General features: G+C 47.4%; 1 protein-coding gene across 1 annotated transcript; it reads left to right on the top strand.

The window, feature by feature from the left end:
- Positions 1-350: 350 nt before the first annotated feature.
- Positions 351-5,337, top strand: ZMYND12 (zinc finger MYND-type containing 12). Its single transcript, XM_069228278.1, has one exon. It carries the CDS (start codon positions 411-413, stop codon positions 1,488-1,490), a length of 1,080 nt encoding a protein of 359 aa, XP_069084379.1. The 5' UTR covers positions 351-410; the 3' UTR covers positions 1,491-5,337.
- Positions 5,338-18,623: the final 13,286 nt, after the last annotated feature.

Below are 18,623 nucleotides of genomic sequence, written 5' to 3'. Positions count from 1 at the left end.
CCCGTCTGACATTTGTATGTACATTCAGATGGAGGCATGATTGGTTTACTGGTTGTTATGGTTATGATCATGGGCATCATGGGAGTTGGAGTTTCGATAACGTTTTTATTAGTTGAACTTTGAACTTGCTGTATTAATAAAGTGAAAAAAGGACTGCATAATCCTCACCTCCGGTCCTGACATAGAATTGCAGGTTCCACGCACATTGTTAACTATCCCTGATGACTGAAGAGGAAGTAATAAAAATAAAGGAGGTACAGCGAGGCGTACGGTTTCCTACTTTTAGAACGCCAATAACGTTTCCAAGGAAATGACGTCGCGTCTTTGCCATGGCAACGGAGCCTGGCGTCTTGTAAACATGGAGCGCTTTTAGCACAAAGCCAGTGCGAAAGACCTAGAGCCTGGGTAAGATGCTGAGCGTAAACCCGCTCTCGAATCCCAAGGGGGTGCGTCTGCTTTGCGAGTTGTGCCAGGCCCCGGCCTTCCTGCAGTGCCCAGAATGCCGGGTCACTTTCTACTGCTCGGCCGAGCATCAGCGGAGCGACTTCGATAGCGTCCACCCGCAGCTCTGTCCCCTACTCGTGCCACTACGTGCCCCGAAACCTGCGCTATGCAGCGAAACGGAGCGGCAGCGTAGCGCCGAGAAGAGCTTGCAGATCAGGCGGCATCTGCTGGAGATCAGCCAGCAAGCGGCAGAGCGGCTACTGGGTTCTGGGAAGCACAGCCAGGCTCTGCCTGCCGCTATGCACGCCCTGCGCTTCGGTATTGCGCTCCACGGCCTGCGCTCCCTGCAGCTGGTGTCCGCTTACCTTCTGCTCGCAGAAGCCAGTACCGGGCTGGGCGAATTCACGCAGGCCGAGGAATACCTCTCGCAAGCTGACTGGACCATACTCAAGAGCCCCGAGTGCAGTCCTACACTGCTGGCGAAGTTGCATCGCAATCACGGCACACTACTATTTTTCTCTAAGGGAAACCAGACGGAGGCCCTTCGGCACCTGGCCAACGACATCTATTACAACAGCTGCGCCTATGGCACCAATGACACCCGCACTGCTCCGGGCTACTTCTACATGGCTAACATCTTCCTGCGACAGAGGAAGGAGGAGACTGCTGATTCGGTTTTTGCAGAGGTCACCGAGATCTGGCACGCGCATCTAAGCAAGATGCTCCAGGGCCGATTGCAGAATTCCCGCGAAGCAGAGGGTCCAGAGGAAGAGTGCATCGAGGAGGCGCGTGTAGCTGAAGCAGTGAAGATGCTGACTGAGATCTGGGACGTCAGAGAGCGGGTATTGAAGCAAGACAGTGACAAGATCGCCCGCAACCTCCACGCACTGGCAATGCTTCATTTTCTTCTCAGTGATGTGCCCAAAGCTTATGAAGTGGCCCATAAGGCACTTCTCATCGCCAAAGAGTTGCCAAATCAAGATGAAGCTGAAGCAATTACTGTGTTCTTGAAACTGGCTGAGTCTAAACTTCCGGTCTGCAAATGAAGCAATGTGTTATATACTGAAGTGCCAGTCAGACATATGTAAGCCATGCCAGGAAGGAGCAGGCAGCCCTTTCACCTCAACTCAACATTACCGCGCTGCTTTTTAGAACAACATAGTTAACCTGTGCCAGTGGCACAAGTCTTGTCAAGTACCCAACACGTTGTCGTGTAAACCCCCTTTGAGAAATATTGAACTAGCAAGAACAAACACATTAAATGCCTAGCCTGACTATTTTTGCCACTTTGTACTCATGCACTCACTCATGTTTTTTTCACATTTTCACCTACGTTTGTGCAGGCTTAGTTGATTTACCACATGGTTTCCTCAAGTTACTGGATTGCAGAAGTTTGTTGCACAGTGTCCACCGCCTGCAGCAAGCTAGTCGTCATGTTACTTTACGCCCTAGTTACACCCGAATGGAGAGACCATAGTGCCGGACGGGCTATGCCGTGGGTTACTTTTACAGCAGGCGAAAAGCAAAATGATAAGACCCCCGTACCCCAGACTCCGATAGCTCACTAGTGTTCATAGGCCTTGTGCTGGTTGGAGTGCCCTTGAAGGGTTCCCCCCTTCACCATTACATGGGCTGAAGGTGCCTGAGTCAAGCCCATGCTTAAAGCTAGATGGGCTGCGTTGACCTAATAATGAAAGCTCATTATAATCCTGTTTTATTCAAGGACTCTTTGAGTATAGGGCTGATTTGGTCTGAACACGTGCAGATTGATTTGTTTTCTAGTTTAGCTCCCAGGGAACACACAGAAGGGAACAAGCAAATGTGTTTGCACAATGTTCAAGTGTTTTTCTTTGGTCTTATGGTTTGTACCGGATATCCCCTCCATCTTCAATCGTTTACTTTCCAGTCCATATGTCACAATATGCACATTTGAAATCATCTTTATAAGTTAACCTATGTTTATATTGTACTTCATACTGACTTTTTAGGCAGTAAATAGAGAAGTGGTTAATGTCACACAACAAGAGAGCAAGAGGTTTTTTTTATTGCCATGCGTCCTCAAGATTAAATATAGAAACCACAAAAATATGTCAAGATGGCATATTAGAGAGGAAGCCTGAGACATAATCTCGAGGTAGCATCCTGGTTCTGCTTTTAACCCAGCCCTGTGTATCCATTGAAGAAAGGGAATACCTGGGTTTACCCAGAGGTTGTTTCAAACTATTATCTGGGGCCCTGTGTGACCAGAAACCATTTATTCTAATCTCCCTGATGAGGCGGACCGACCGATGATGAAGCATGCCACAAGTGGATGAGGACTTTCCATCCAAATCTCTTTAATGTTTTATTTACTTCAGTAGTCATCTTTATGGTCCAGTGTGGAGTAGGAATTAAATAAGTTGCCGTTTTTTTGTGGTTTCTAGAGAAGTGGCCAAGTTGCTGACTTTGGAGGCAGCAGAACATAGTTATACCAGCTTTCCAATTTGGCTAATACTGATGTTATCCTGATCAGAACACATAGGGGGTCGCCGTCCGCCAAGGTACCGCCGCTGAATGACCGCACCGCGGTCAAAAGACCGCGGCGGCCATTCAGACATTTCCTCTGGGCCGGCGGGCGCTCTCCAAAAGAGCGCCCGCCGGGCCAGAGGAAATGCCCCTGCAACGAGGACGCCGGCTCAGAATTGAGCCGGCGTAGTTGCAGGGGTGCGACGGGTGCAGTTGCACCCGTCGCGTATTTCAGTGTCTGCTTAGCAGACACTGAAATACTTTGCGGGGCCCTCTTACGGGGGCCCCTGCAGTGCCCATGCCATGGGCACTGCAGGGGCCCCCAGGGGCCCCGCGGCACCCCCTACCGCCATCCTGTTCCTGGCGGGAGACCCGCCAGGAACAGGATGGCGGTTGGGGGTGTCAGAATCCCCATGGCTGCGGAGCGCACTCCGCAGCCATGGAGGATTCACAAGGGCAGTGGTAAACTGGCGGGAGACCGCCGGTTTACCCTTTCTGGCCGCGGCTGAACCGCCGCGGTCAGAATGCCCTCGGGAGCACCGCCAGCCTGTTGGCGGTGCTCCCGTGGTCGGTGACCCTGGCGGTCACCGGCCGCCAGGGTCAGAATGACCCCCATAATGTTAACATGCCATAGTTTACATATTTGTAGGAAGTGTGAGCACCTAAGAATAGGTGTTTGCCAATAACACATGTAAATGTCTCCATCAAATCTGCAGAGGGAGGGCCATTTTGGAAATATGCTTACTATGTCCTCAAAAGAGAACCCTTTCACCCTGCACAGTCTCCCACTCATACACGTGTGCAGTGTGCTACACACAATTCATTTTATCAACACTGTGGCGTTTCTGTTGGTGAAATCAGTACGTACTGTAGTCATTGGAAACTGTAATGAATTATTAGGCGAGTGCTGTTAGCCTTCTTGCTTTCCAACAGGGCAAGTAAACAAGCCCTGGCTAAGCCAGTAGATCTGGCCTTTGGAAATGTGTACTTTTTTAAGTTTTATTTTTGTTTTTGGCAACATATGCAGTATGAAAAGACATTTGGAAATAATCTAAAACATAATCAAATAAATTGCTTCAGCCCTGGCTCTGATGTTCAGAATGTTTCGAGTGGCTATACAAGTGCAAGACAATGGAAGTGGAACAAGTGGGCTGACCCATTCCTCCATACTGTTTGCTTAGTGGGAGGAACCAAAATGTAAAGTGGATCACACTTGAACGGTGCAAAAGATGAAGAGGGCTCCACTGAAACCCCTGTATGAAGGTATATGCGAATGTATTTTAAGGGAAATCATTAAGCTGGCAAAACACCTTAAACTATCTCTAAGCCACACCTAAAAAGAACAGTGGCAAAAAACATAGGCCGGTTCGAAGTCGAACAGGGCTAGGGTGGCAAAGCTTTCCAAGACACTTATTGATAACTCACAAAGATTTTTAATTAGAATAATCTTTGATCCTTTTCCAGTTCCTTCTCTGCTGAAATAGAACTACCTCGTCTCTTAAAATCCACAATCTGGTCTAGCCTTCAATGCTTATACCAAATCCCTTTGCAAATAGGACTTTAAATGTCAGTCATTATTTTAGGTGTCCTTTGGCATTGATTGCCATTTCTACTGCTGCCTTCTGTTGTCTGTCTGGTAATTGTTTGTGTCTTCACACTATGAACTTTCATGCCTGTGACTTTGGCTGTCTTAGGTCCTGATTTACAATCCTAATGGGTTCGTAATACGGGGAACGGAATATCCGTCACGTTTGTGACAGAGTATTCCCCTCTGCAAAGATCTAAATCAGGCCCTTAGTTCCCTAAGCCTTTTGTGTTTTTTTTTGTTTATAATACTAAGGTGTTTGTGGCTAATTTTCATCTTCCATAAGGTGCTTATTTTTTATTAACAGTGGTATGATTTTCCCTACTACATACAAGATGCAAATGTTCATTTTTTAAAAATCTGATTTGCATTGGACTTTTCACTTCCATAACCAATGCCACCCATTCTAGGTCCATCAGCAACGAACACTTGTGCAGTGGTAGAATTTTAAAAACCAAAATGGAGGGTAAATTGAAACAGATCTCAATATGTTTTCAGAAAGAGTCTAGCCAAATTATGTTTTCATGATTGTTTTACAAGTATCAAACTAGTTTATTTGAATTGTGCAAATCAAAATTTCATATTTCCTACAAAGGATATTCAGGCTTACAATCAATTCATTTGTAATAATGTTTGAAGTTGATTAGAGTTGACTCGTTCTTGGTTGTTATAAGCTACAAATATTGGCGATGTGAGCCGTTTAAAAATATTGGGAAATAGTCACATTGTAAAAGTATTTTTATAACAAATTAATCATCTGATCCTTGTTAAAATATTTACACTCATAAATAATTATAATTAAATCATGCCTCGGTGAATATATATTTGAAATCTGTTAATGGTCTGTAAATGAAAACGACTTTAAAAATAGGTTTGAAATGTATGAACATTAGTGTTATTAATAGCTCTGACTATTGACTTCTCTCCATAAACAAGTGTGCTTTTTTGAACATCATACAAATCAATTAACTTTTTTTTTCAATTTGTTTCAATTAAGCACAGCACACTTAAGTATTTTATATTTTCATGACACAGAAATCATGGTAAACCTAATGATTAAGGAAATTATATGTTAATGCACATGTGTTTCTCAAATGCTCCTAAATGGAAAAATAACATTAATCAGAAGCATGTATTGTCAAATGCAGCAGTGCTGAAATTGTTTTAATACAATGAATGGATGCGATGTTTGTATGCGACCTCTAGTGTTATGCAGTTTCTACTCAGATAAGATGAATGCATGTTTATGACAGCAGAGCGACAGTGTGGGAGACTGAATCAATCCACACCATTAGTAACTTTCAGCCTAACTCCTGGCTACCTCACAGTGCCTCACCTAAACCCACAAATCAACCAGGGTGGAAGGTGATTATGGTGACCTAAAAATGACACTCTGATACCCCAGGGAGGTTGCAGAAACAGATCTTACCCCTTTCATGATATGTACTCTTGCATGCCAAGGCGAGACACAAAAAGATGCAAGATAGGTTTTCAGTACATTTATCGAAACAATTGTAATCTGGCATATAAAGAGTGAGCTGCAAAAATAAGGCAGATGTAACAAACAATGTAGTCAACATTACAAACATGATAAAGAAGATAAACAATATCACCATGGTGAATGTGGTTCTAGCGGTTCAAGAGGTTCTTGAGGTTCCTACCTAACCCTAAAACCAAGCTGAGAGCATAGCGGGTACAGCCTTCTGCCTGGCCTGATCTAAGGGGTTAGCACCAACCCCATACCTGAAAACAGTGTCAGGAGTCAGCCTGCACTGTAGATGGCAGTCCTCTTGGAAGGCTGTTAGATTAGCACCAGTACGATGCATCTTTCACAGAATGTGTGCCAGGATGGTTGTGGCTGGAATGCCTTCTGCCCCTTATGTGTCAGCACACCATTTATATAATAATTCATACTGTGTTGGAAGTACATTCCTGATGCTAGGCCATGTCTGGATGATAGAAGCTGTCTCCTGAATAAGCAACACAAACTAGCATATCGTAAACAGTGTCCTTAGCCTTGGACAAAAAGTACTGATTGCAGGTCATGCAAAGGCTAACTTAACAAGCAGCTTGTTCCTCCTCTTATTCCTAGAACAAAGCAAGTTGATAAAAATATGTAAAAACCATTGCAAAAGGCACCCTTGCTAAAACGAGTAAAAAATGAACTGTAAAACACAGCTAAAACAGATGTGACCAGCCCGGATCCAAGAGGTCCTCACAACAACCACCCCTTGCCAGATGAAGAAGACAAATTCCAAAAGAAAGACTATCTAAGCTACTAAAATGCAATAACATTTTCACACCAACAAGCAGAGCAAACAATTAAAATGAGCTAATTAAAACACTCAATCGTCTTAAAAACAAAGACCAAACTCCAAAGGCATTGGAAGCAGCCATTATGTCATCCAACACACTAGTGGAAAGGGAATCCAGGGGGGATCCCACATCCACAGACGGCGTAGCCACCAAAGCCTTGGTGAGTAGATCAAAGGAACAGACATGACCCAGAGCCCTCAGCCTCCACTGAGGAAGTAGCATTCAGTGCAATGCCCACAGTTGTTGAGCCAGATGAAAACATTCTTGGAGTCGTGGCATCCATATAGGATGGCTCATAAAAGGCATTTTGAAGCAACTGTAATCTCATAGGGCAACTCCAAAAACAATTTTCAATGGGAACATTACAAGATCCATGTCCGTAAATAGTACCAACTGCTATGCAAGGCACACATCCAGTGTGCACTCGAAAGAACACCAAAGACAGCAGAATACATTCTGCATGCAGTAGAGCCATACTAACAGAGACCAGTTGTCCTCCAACAAAGATATGCCAAAGTGCTATATCATACATTCACAACACAGCTGGACATGTGATACTGCCACAACCATTCGACTTTGATATGGGATATCCATCGAGGAGAAAAAGTAATAGTAGCAAAATACTGCCAATTAGTGCCCATGCAAGTGGTATGACTTTAAAAAATGAAAACAGAGATTGTATAAAGGATAGAATTACTCCAAAGACAAAAGTGCTGACAAAACCAGACCCAATCGCATTAAAAAAGTGCGTAATACCTGCTGTGTTGGAAGCATTAAAATTACTGCTCACAAGTTCATCGAAGTGACTTGGAAAGTTGGTAGTTAAAAATAACTGTATCTTGGCAGATGACTTTACCACTTGCAATTCAGTTGTTTCACAGGCAGATGTAAGCACAACATGTTTTTGAAACAATAGTGCTTTTAATCAGCTCAGCTTGTCAATCTTAATATTAAAGATAAGAAAGGATGGCCACAAACTAGCTACCCTGATCTCATGCATGGGGGGATGACATGTTACCACAGCAGGTCACTATTTGAGAAACAGCAGTCACATAAGGGACACCTGCTCTCCCATCCCACGAAAGCCTTGATTACTCAACACCGCATAAGTTCCATTTGAAAGCAACTGAAACACTGGACAAATCAAGGGGAAGGGAACTCCCTTGAAGTAACACATTAACCACTGAAGCACTATATACGCCATGAAATGTCACCTGTTTACAAATCATTGAGCAGCTTACCGAAGTTGTACAACCATTTCCACTGAGAAAGACTTCCTTTTCCTCCATCATACATTTGTAATCGAAAGGTAATTCCCATACCTCATGTATACAACTCTCTGCCAAAAGCCTGGAATCTGCCTGCTGGAAAATGCTTAAAAAATGATATGAATTGTAATGTGGAGATCGGCCTGGAGATAACTCTGTGTACTAACCACACTGCTGACGGAGTTTCAGCTACTGCGAAAGGCAACTTTTCAACTTTTCTGGTTTAAGCATTGTGTATGTTGCATCCTTCTTTGCTATTATCTGTTCTTTTCATGTTAGATTGAAGGGCAAGAATAACTCTTTCAAAAGTCACGTGCTTCCAGGAAACGCAGTTCAATTTTAAAACCCACAGTGTCCAACTCAACTTCATGATGGATCTAAGCTGACTCTGTCCATGTTGTAAAAACTATGGTGGTCATTCTGACCCTGGCGGTCTTTGACCGCCAGGGCGGAGGACCGCGGGAGCACCGCCGACAGGCCGGCGGTGCTCCAATGGGGATTCCGACCGCGGCGGTAAAGCCGCGGTCGGACCGGCACCACTGGCGGGGTCCCGCCAGTGTACCGCGGCCCCATTGAATCCTCCGCGGCGGCGCAGCTTGCTGCACCGCCGCGGGGATTCCGACCCCCCCTACCGCCATCCAGATCCCGGCGGTCGGACCGCCGAGATCCGGATGGCGGTAGGGGGGGTCGCGGGGCCCCTGGGGGCCCCTGCAGTGCCCATGCCACTGGCATGGGCATTGCAGGGGCCCCCGTAAGAGGGCCCCTACATGTATTTCACTGTCTGCTGCGCAGACAGTGAAATACGCGACGGGTGCAACTGCACCCGTCGCACAGCTTCCACTCCGCCGGCTCGATTCCGAGCCGGCTTCATCGTGGAAGCCTCTTTCCCGCTGGGCTGGCTGGCGGTCTGAAGGCGACCGCCCGCCAGCCCAGCGGGAAAGTCAGAATTACCGCCGCGGTCTTTCGACCGCGGAACGGTAACCTGACGGCGGGACTTTGGCGGGCGGCCTCCGCCGCCCGCCAAGGTCAGAATGAGGGCCTATGTCACTTGGTATGATATCAATTGCAGATGACACAATGTTGTTATGTGTGTAAATACGAGTGGGCTATGGCCCTCATTACGACCTTGGCGGTGGGTGATAAAGTGGTGTTAATACCGCCAACAGGCGGGCGGTAAGTACCGCCAAATTATGACCATGGTGATGATATCTCCCATAGACAGTGTAGGAAGTTGGCTCTGTATATACTATTTCAAAGTAAGAAATAGTGTGCACAGAGTCCAAGGGATCCCCTTAGAGGTAAGATAGTGGCAAAAGTAGATAATTCTAACGCTCTATTTTGTGGTAGTGTGGTCGAGCAGTAGGCTTATCAGAGGGTAGTGTAAAGGTTTTGTTGTACACATACAGGCAATAAATGAGGAACACACACTCAAAGACTTATTCCAGGCCAATACGTATTTATATTGAAAAATATATTTTCTTAGTTTATTTTAAGAACCACAGGTTCAAGATGTACATTAAACACTTTAAATGCAAGGTACTTCACTTAGATACTTTAGGAACTTTGAATAAAAGCAATATCATATACAGTCTTTGTAAAAATGACAATAAGCTATTTTCAAAGTGCAAAAATCAATAGTTCCTGGGGGAGGAAAGTAAAGGTTAGATTAGGAGTTAAGTAAAACACTTGCAAGTCTCTGTTTTGGGGCATAGGCAGCCCACCGTTGGGGGTTCAAGGCAACCCCAAAGTTACCACACCAGCAGCTCAGGGTCGGTCTGGTGCAGAGGTCAAAGAGGTGCCCAAAACACTTAGGCGCCTATGGAGAACATGGGTGCTCCGCTTCCAGTCTGCCAGCAGGTAAGTACCTGTGTCCTCAGGGGGCAGACCAGGGGGGTTTTGTAGAGCACTGGGGGGGACACAAGTAGGCACACAACACACACCCTCAGCGGCACAGGGGCGGCTGGGTGCAGTGTGCAAAGCAGGCATCGGGTTTCAGGTAGGAAACAATGGAGGGACCCAGGGGTCACTCTAGCGGTGCAGACAGGCACAGGGGGGGCTTCTCGGGACAGCCACCACCGGGGTTTGGCAGAGGGTCACCTGGGGGTCACTACTGCATTGAAGTTCGGTTCCTTCAGGTCCTGGGGGCTGCGGGTGCAGTGTTGGTTCCAGGCGTCGGGTCCCTTGTTACAGGCAGTCGCGGTTAGGGGGAGCCTCTGGATTCTGTCTGCAGGTGTCGCTGTGGGGGCTTAGGGGGGTTGTCTCTGGTTACTCACGGGCTCGCAGTCGCCGGGGAGCCCTCCCTGAGGTGTTTGTTCTCTGGATCTCGATCCGGGGGCGTCGGGTGCAGAGTGTGAAGTATCACGCTTCCGCCGGGAAACTTGCAGTCTTTGAAAGTTGCTTCTTTGTGGCAAAGAAGTAGCTGGTTTTGAACAGGGCCGCTGTTCACAGGAGTTTATTGGTCCTTTAGTCCAGGGCAGTCCTCTGAGGCTTCAGAGGTCACTGGTCCCTGTCGGATGCGTCGCTGGAGCAGGTTTTCGAAGTTGGAGACAGGTGGGTAGGGCAGGGGCCAAAGCAGTTGTCGTCTTCCTCCTTCTCTGCAGGTTTGTAGGTCAGCAGTCCTTCTTGTTTCTTCAGGTTGCAGGAATCTGATTTCCTGGGATCTGGGGAGCCCCTAAATACAGAATTTAGGGGTGTGTTTAAGTCTGGAAGGGCAGTAGCCAATGGCTATTGTCCTTGAGGGTGGCTACAACTTCTTTGTGCCCCCTCCCTGTGGGCAGGGGGGCACATCCCTAATCCTATTGGGGGAACCCTCCAAACTCAAGATGGAGGATTTCTCAAGGCAGGGGTCACCTCAGCTCAGGACACCTTAGGGCTGTCCTGGCTGTTGGGTGACTCCTCCTTGTTTCTTTCATTATCTCCTGCAGCCGTGCCGCCAAAAGTGGGGGCAGTGGCCAGGGAGGCGGGCATCTCCACTAGCTGGGATGCCCTGGGGCGCTGTAACAAATGGGGTGAGGCTTTGAGGCTCACCGCCAGGTGTTACAGTTCCTGCAGGGGGAGGTGAAAAGCACCTCCACCCAGTACAGGCTTTGTTCCTGGCCACAGTGTGACAAAGGCACTCTCCCCATGTGGCCAGCAACATGTCTAGTGTGTGGCAGGCTGGCAGAAACTGGTCAGCCTACACTAGAAGTCGGGTAGGTATTCAGGGGGCATCTCTAAGATGCCCTCTGGGTGTATGTTACAATAAATTGCACACTGGCATCAGTGTGCGTTTATTGTGCTGAGAAGTTTGATACCAAACTTCCCAGTTTTCAGTGTAGCCATTATGGAACTGTGGAGTTCGTATTTGACAAACTCCCAGACCATATACTCTTATGGCTACCCTGCACTTACGATGTTGAACGGTTTGCTTAGACACTGTAGGGGCATAGTGCTCATGCACATATGCCCTCACCTGTGGTATAGTGCACCCTGCCTTAGGGCTGTAAGGTCTGCTAGAGGGGTGACTTACCTATGCCACAGGCAGTGTGAGGTTGGCATGGCACTCTGAGGGTAGTGCCATGTTGACTTAGTCATTTTCTCCCCACCAGCACACACAAGGTGAGAGGCAGTGTGCATGTGCTGAGTGAGGAGTCCCCAGGGTGGCATAAGACATGCTGCAGTCCTTAGAAACCTTCCCTGGCATCAGGGCCCTTGGTACCAGGGGTACCAGTTACAAGGGAATTACCTGAGTGCCAGGGTGGTGCCAATTGTGGAGACAAAGATACAGTTTAGGGAAAGAACACTGGTGCTGAGGCCTGGTTAGCAGGGTCCCACACTTTCAAATCATAACTTAGCATCAGCAAAGGCAACAAGTTAGGGGGTAACCATGCCAAGGAGGCATTTCCTTAGTCAAGCCCACACCAAACGAAAGAGGATGAGACTAACCTTTCCCAAGAGAGTCTTCATTTTCTAAGTGGAAGAACCTGGAAAGGCCATCTGCACTGGCATGGGCAGTCCCATGTCTGTGTTCCACAAAAGAGTCCATTCCCTGTAGGGATATGGACCACCTCAACAGTTTAGGGTTTTCTCCTTTCATTTGCATTAGCCATCTGAGAGGTCTGTGGTCAGTTTGAACTATGAAGTGAGTACCAAAAAGGTATGGTCTCAATTTCTTCAGGGACCAGACCACAGCAAAGGCCTCCCTCTCAATGGCACTCCAACGCTGCTCCCTGGGGAGTAACCTCCTGCTAATAAAAGCAACAGGTTGGTCAAGGCCATCATCATTTGTTTGGGACAGGACTGCTCCTATCCCATGTTCAGAGGCATCTGTCTGCACAATGAACTGCTTAGAGTAATCTGGAGCTTTCAAAACTGGTGCTGTGCACATTGCTTGCTTCAGGGTGTGAAAGGCCTTTGACAGTCCACGGTCCAGTTAACCTTCTTGGGCATTTTCTTGAAGGTAAGTTCTGTGAGGGGTGTCACTATTGATCCATAATCCTTCACAAACCTCCTAAAGTAACCAGTCAAGCCAAGGAATGCCCTGACTTGAGTCTGGGATTTTGGAGCTTCCCAGTCCAGAATAGTCTGGATTTTGGGTTGGAGTGGCTGAACTCGGCCTCCACCTACAAGGTGTCCCAAGTAAACCACAGTACCCTGCCCTATCTGACATTTAGATGCCTTGATAGAGAGGCCTGCTGCTTGCAGGGCCTGCAAAACCTTCTTCAGGTGGACCGGGTGATCCTGCCAGCTGGAGCTAAAGACAGCAATATCATCAAGATAAGCTGCACTAAAGGACTCCAAGCCAGCAAGGACTTGATTCACCAATCTTTGGAATGTGGCAGGGGCATTCTTTAAGTCAAAGGGCATCACAGTAAACTGGTAGTGCCCATCAGGTGTAGAGAATGCTGTTTTCTCTTTTGCTCCTGGTGCCATTCTCATTTGCCAGTACCCTGCTGTCAAGTCAAAGGTACTCAGGTATTTGGCAGCACCCAATTTATCAATCAGCTCATCTGCCCTTGGAATGGGGTGAGCATCTGTCTTGGTGACAGAATTAAGCCCTCTGTAGTCCACACAGAACCTCATCTCTCTCTTGCCATCTTTTGTGTGAGGTTTGGGGACCAAGACCCCTGGGCTAGCCTAGGGACTGTCAGAGTGCTCAATCACTCCCAACTCCAGCATCTTGTGGACTTCCACTTTGATGCTTTCCTTAACTTGGTCAGACTATCTGAAGATTTTGTTTTTGACAGGCATGCCGTCTCCTGTGTCCACATCATAGGTACACAGGTGTGTCTGACCAGGGGTTAGGGAAAAGATCTCAGCAAACTGCTGGAGGACTTACCTGCAGTCAGCTTGCTGTTGGCCAGAGAGGGTGTCTGAATAGATCATTCCATCTATTGTGCCATCTTTAGGGTCAGTGGAGAGGAGATCAGGGAGAGGTTCACTCTCTGCTTCCTGGTCCTCATCTGTAACCATTTACATGTTTACACCTGCCCTGTCATGGAAGAGCTTTAGGCGGTTAACATGGATCACCCTCTTGGGGGTCCTGCTAGTGCCTAGGTCCACCAGGTAGGTGACCTGACTCTTTTTCTCTAGCACTGGGCAAGGGCCACTCCATTTGTCCTGAAGTGCCCTGGGAGCCACAGGCTCCAGAACCCAGACTTTCTGCCCTGGCTGAAACTCAACCATAGCAGCCTTTTGGTCATACCACATCTTCTGGAGTTGTTGGCTGGCCTCAAGGTTTTTACTTGCCTTTTCCATGTACTCTGCCATCCTTGAACGTAGGCCTAGTACATAGTCCACTATATCTTGCTTAGACTCATGGAGAGGTCTCTCCCAGCCATCTTTCACAAGAGCTAGTGGTCCCCTCACAGGATGGCCAAACAGAAGTTCAAAGGGGGAAAACCCTACTCTCTTCTGAGGCACCTCTCTGTAGGCAAAAAGTAGGCACGGCAGGAGAACATCCCATCTTCTTTTGAGTTTTTCAGGGAGCCCCATGATCATGCCCTTCAATGTCTTGTTAAATCTCTCAACAAGTCCATTGGTTTGTGGATGATATGGTGTGGTGAATTTGTAAGTCACCTCACACTCATTCCACCCGGTAAGCTGACATGAAGTTGGTACCTCTGTCAGAAACCACCTCCTTAGGAAATCCCACTCTGGTAAAAATACCAATGAGTGCTTTGGCTACTGCAGGGGCAGTAGTGGACCCAAGGGGAATTGCTTCAGGGTATCTAGTAGCATGACCCACTACTACTAGGATATACTGATTCCCTGAGGCTGTGGGAGGTTCAAGTGGACCCACTATATCCACTCCCACTCTTTCAAAGGGGATCCCCACCACTGGAAGTGCAATGAGGGGAGCCTTTGGATGGCCATCTGTCTTATCACTGGCTTGGCAGGTGGTACAGGAGGCAAAAAACTCCTTTACCTTCTGGGACAAATTGGGCCAATAGAAATGGTTGACTAACCTCTCCCATGTATTGGTTTGTCCCAAATGCCCAGCAAGGGGAATGTCATGGGCTAAGGTCAGAATGAACTCCCTAAACTCCTGAGGCACTACCACTCTCCTAGTGGCACCAGGTTTGGGATCTCTTGCCTCAGTGTAAAGGAGTCAATCTTCCCAATAGACCCTGTGTGTTCCACTGACATTTCCTTTTTCTTGTTCAGCAGCTTGCTGCCTTACGCCTTCAAGAGAGGGACACATTTCTTGCCCCTTGCACAGTTGTTCCATTGAGGGTTCCCCTGGGCCCAAGAGCTCAGCCTGGTAAGGTTCTAACTCCATAGGCTCAGTTCCCTCAGGGGATAGAACTTCTTCCTGAGAAGAGAGGTTCTATTTCTTTTTCTGTGCTGAGGCTAGTTCCCCAGTTTTCTTTCCTTTTCTCTTGGAGGGTTGGGCCATTATTCCAGGCTCCAACACTTCTTTTTCACCCTGGGCTCTGCACTGTGCCCTAGTCTTGACACACACCAGTTCAGGAATACCCAGGATGGCTGCATGGATTTTGAGTTCTACTTCAGCCCATGCTGAGGACTCCAGATCCTTTCCAAGCATACATTCTACTGGTATAGCAGAAGAGACTACCACCTGTTTTAGGTCAGTGATCCCTCCCCATTCTAAAGTTACCATAGCCATGGATGTACTTTCGTCTGATTGTCAGCATTGGTGACTGGATAAGTTTGTCCAGTCAGGTATTGTCCTGGGGAAACCAGTTTGTCTTTCACCATAGTGACACTGGCACCTGTATCCCTCAGGGGCTCTACTCTAGTGCCATTAATAAAGAACTGCTGCCTGTATTTTTGCATGTTAGGCGGCCAGGCATCTAGTGTGGCTAAGTCCACCCCACCCTCAGAGACTAATGTAGCTTCAGTGTGGACCCTGATTTGCTCTGGGCACACTGTTGATCCCACCTGGAGACTGGCTATTCCAGTGCTAACTGGAGTAGTAGTTGAAGTGGAACCTTTCTTGGGACAAGCCTTTTCTCCAGTTTGGTGTCCATGCTGGCTACAGCTGCGACACCAGGCCTTTTGGGATCAAAGTTTTTACCCTTGTACCCCAATGAGGATTGTGAAGATGCTTTGGACCCACCCTCCTGTGCAGGTTTTTGGGGCCCTGTAGAAGACTATTTACTTTTTCCCTTGGATGTCTCAACACTCTTCCCTGGGGAGGCTTTGTGACCCCTTTCTTTTGGTCACCCCATGTAGAAGTCTTGGTCACCCTTGTCTTGACCCAGTGGTCTGCCTTCTTTCCCAATTCTAAGGGAGAAATTGGACCTAGGTCTACCAGATGCTGATGCAGTTTATCATTGAATCAATTACTTAAAAGGTGTTCCTTCATAAACAAATTATAGAGCCTTCATAATCATTTACACCACTGCCATTAATCCAACCATCTAGTGTTTTGACTGAGAAGTCAACAAAATCAACCCAGGTCTGGCTCGAGGATTTTTGAGCCCCCCTGAACCTAATCCTATACTCCTCAATTGAGAATCCAAAGCCCTCAATTAGGGTAGCCTTCATGAGGTCATAGGAATCTGCATCTTTACCAGAGAGTGTGAGGAGTCTATCCCTACACTTTCCAGTGAACATTTCCCAAAGGAGCGCACCCCAGTGAGATCTGTTCACTTTTCTGGTTACACAATCCCTCTCAAAAGCTGTGAACCATTTGGTGATGTCATCTCCATCTTCATATTTTGTTACAATCCCTTTGGGGATTTTTAGCATGTCAGTATTTTCTCTGACCCTATTTATGTTGCTTTCACCATTGATGGGAGCTAAACCCATCTCTTGTCTTTCCCTCTCTATGGCTAGGAGCTGTCTCTCTAAAGCCATTCTTTTGGCCATCTTGGCTAACAGGAGGTCATCTTCATTGAGGCTGCCCTCAATGCTTCCAATGCTTCCAGAGTTACTGGACTCCCCTGTGGAAGAGCCAGTATCTCTGACTAACACTTTTCGAGTCAGGGTTTGAGGGACCCTGGCCTCCCTAACTAGGACAGGAGGGAGGGAGGGAATTATCCTCTAGGTCACTAGTTTCCCCCTCTGTATGGTTATCCTCAGAGGGGTGGTCTCTTGCAAACTCTGCCAAAAGCTCCTGGAGCTTAACTTTGGTAGGGTTTGATCCAGTCTATATATTTTTTAGCTTACAGAGAGTCCTTAACTATGACATCCCTAGATGCAGGTAAGGGGTGAGGTTGAGTTCCACCACCATCTCTTCTGTACTAGACATTATTTTTCTAAAAGTTGGGATACTTTTTAAGAATCTAAAACTATTTCTAGAACTTAATCCAAACTTTTACAAAACTTTTAAAACTCTAAAAGAAATGCTAACAGGGACTTACACAAGGCCCTAGCAGGACTTTTAAAAATGTAGAAAAACAGCTCAAATTGCAAAACTCAGTTTCTAATAACAATTTTTGGAATTTAGTTGTGTGATCAGGTATTGGCTGAGTAGTCCAGCAAATGCAAAGTCCTAGATCCCACCGCTGCCACCAATGTAGGAAGTTGGCTCTGTATATATTATTTCAAAGTAAGAAATAGTGTGCACAGAGTCCAAGGGTTCCCCTTAGAGGTAAGATAGTTGCAAAAGTAGATAATTCTAATGCTCTATTTTGTGGTAGTGTGGTCGAGCAGTAGGCTTAACAGAGGGTAGTATTAAGTATTTGTTGTACACACACAGGCAATAAATGAAGAACACACACTCAAAGACTTATTCCAGGCCAATAGGTTTTTATATTGAAAAATATATTTTCTTAGTTTATTTTAAGAACCACAGGTTCACGATTTACATTTAACACTTTAAGTGCAAGGTACTTCACTTAGATACTTTAGTAACTTTGAATAAAAGTAATATCATATACAGTCTTTGTAAAAATGGCTATAAGCTATTTTCAAAGTGGAAACAGTGCAAAAATCAACAGTTCCTGGGAGAGGTAAGTAAAGGTTAGATTAGGAGGTAAGTAAAACACTTACAAGTCTCAGTTCTGGGGCATAGGCAGCCCACCGTTTGGGGTTCAAAGCAACCCCAATGTTACCACACCAGCAGCTCAGGGCCGGTCAGGTGCAGAGTTCAAAGAGGTGCCCAAAACACATAGGTGCCTATGGAGAACAGGGGTGCTCCAGTTCCAGTCTTCCAGCAGGTAAGTACCTGGGTCCTCAAGGGGCAGACCAGGGGGGTTTTGTAGAGCACTGGGGGGGACACAAGTAGGCACACAAAACACCCTCAGCGGCACAGGGGCGGCCGGGTGCAGTGTGCAAAGCAGGCGTCGGGTTTCAGGTAGGAACCAATGGAGGGACCCGGGGGTCACTCTAGCAGTGCAGGCAGGCACAGGGGAGGCTTCTTGGGACAGCCACCACCTGGGTTAGAAAGAGGGTCGCCTGGGGGTCACATCTGCGTTGAAGTTCGGTTCCTTCAGGTCCTGGGGGCTGCGGGTGGAGTGTTGGTTCCAGGTGTCGGGTCCCTTGTCACAGGCAGTCGCGGTCAGGGGGAGCCTCTGGATTCTCTGCAGGCGTCGCTGTGGGGGCTCAGGAGGGTCGTCTCTGGTTACTCACGGGCTCGCAGTCACTGGGGAGTCCTCCCTGAGGTGTTTGTTCTCTGGATCTCGAGCCGGGGGCGTTGGGTGCAGAGTGTGAAGTCTCACGCTTCCGGCGAGAAACGTGCAGACTTTGAAAGTTGCTTCTTTGTTGCAAAGAAGTAGCTGGTTTTGAACAGGGCCGCTGTTCACAGGAGTATCTTGGTCCTTTAGTCCATGGCAGTCCTCTGAGGCTTCAGAGGTCGCTGGGCCCTGTCGGATGCGTCGCTGGAGCAGGTTTTCGAAGTTGGAGACAGGCCGGTAGGGCTGGGGCCAAAGCAGTTGTCGTCTTCCTCCTTCTCTGCAGGCCTTGTAGGTCAGCAGTCCTTCTTGTATCTTCAGGTTGCAGGAATCTGATTTCCTGGGATCTGGGGAGCCCCTAAATACTGAGTTTAGGGGTGTGTTTAGGTCTGGGAGGGCAGTAGCCAATGGCTACTGTCCTTGAGGGTGGCTACACCCTCTTTG

The sequence above is a fragment of the Pleurodeles waltl genome, chromosome 4_1 (genome assembly GCF_031143425.1).
Source record: "Pleurodeles waltl isolate 20211129_DDA chromosome 4_1, aPleWal1.hap1.20221129, whole genome shotgun sequence".
Taxonomy (NCBI): Eukaryota; Metazoa; Chordata; class Amphibia; order Caudata; family Salamandridae; genus Pleurodeles; species Pleurodeles waltl.
This window is presented reverse-complemented; position numbering and strand designations above follow the sequence as displayed.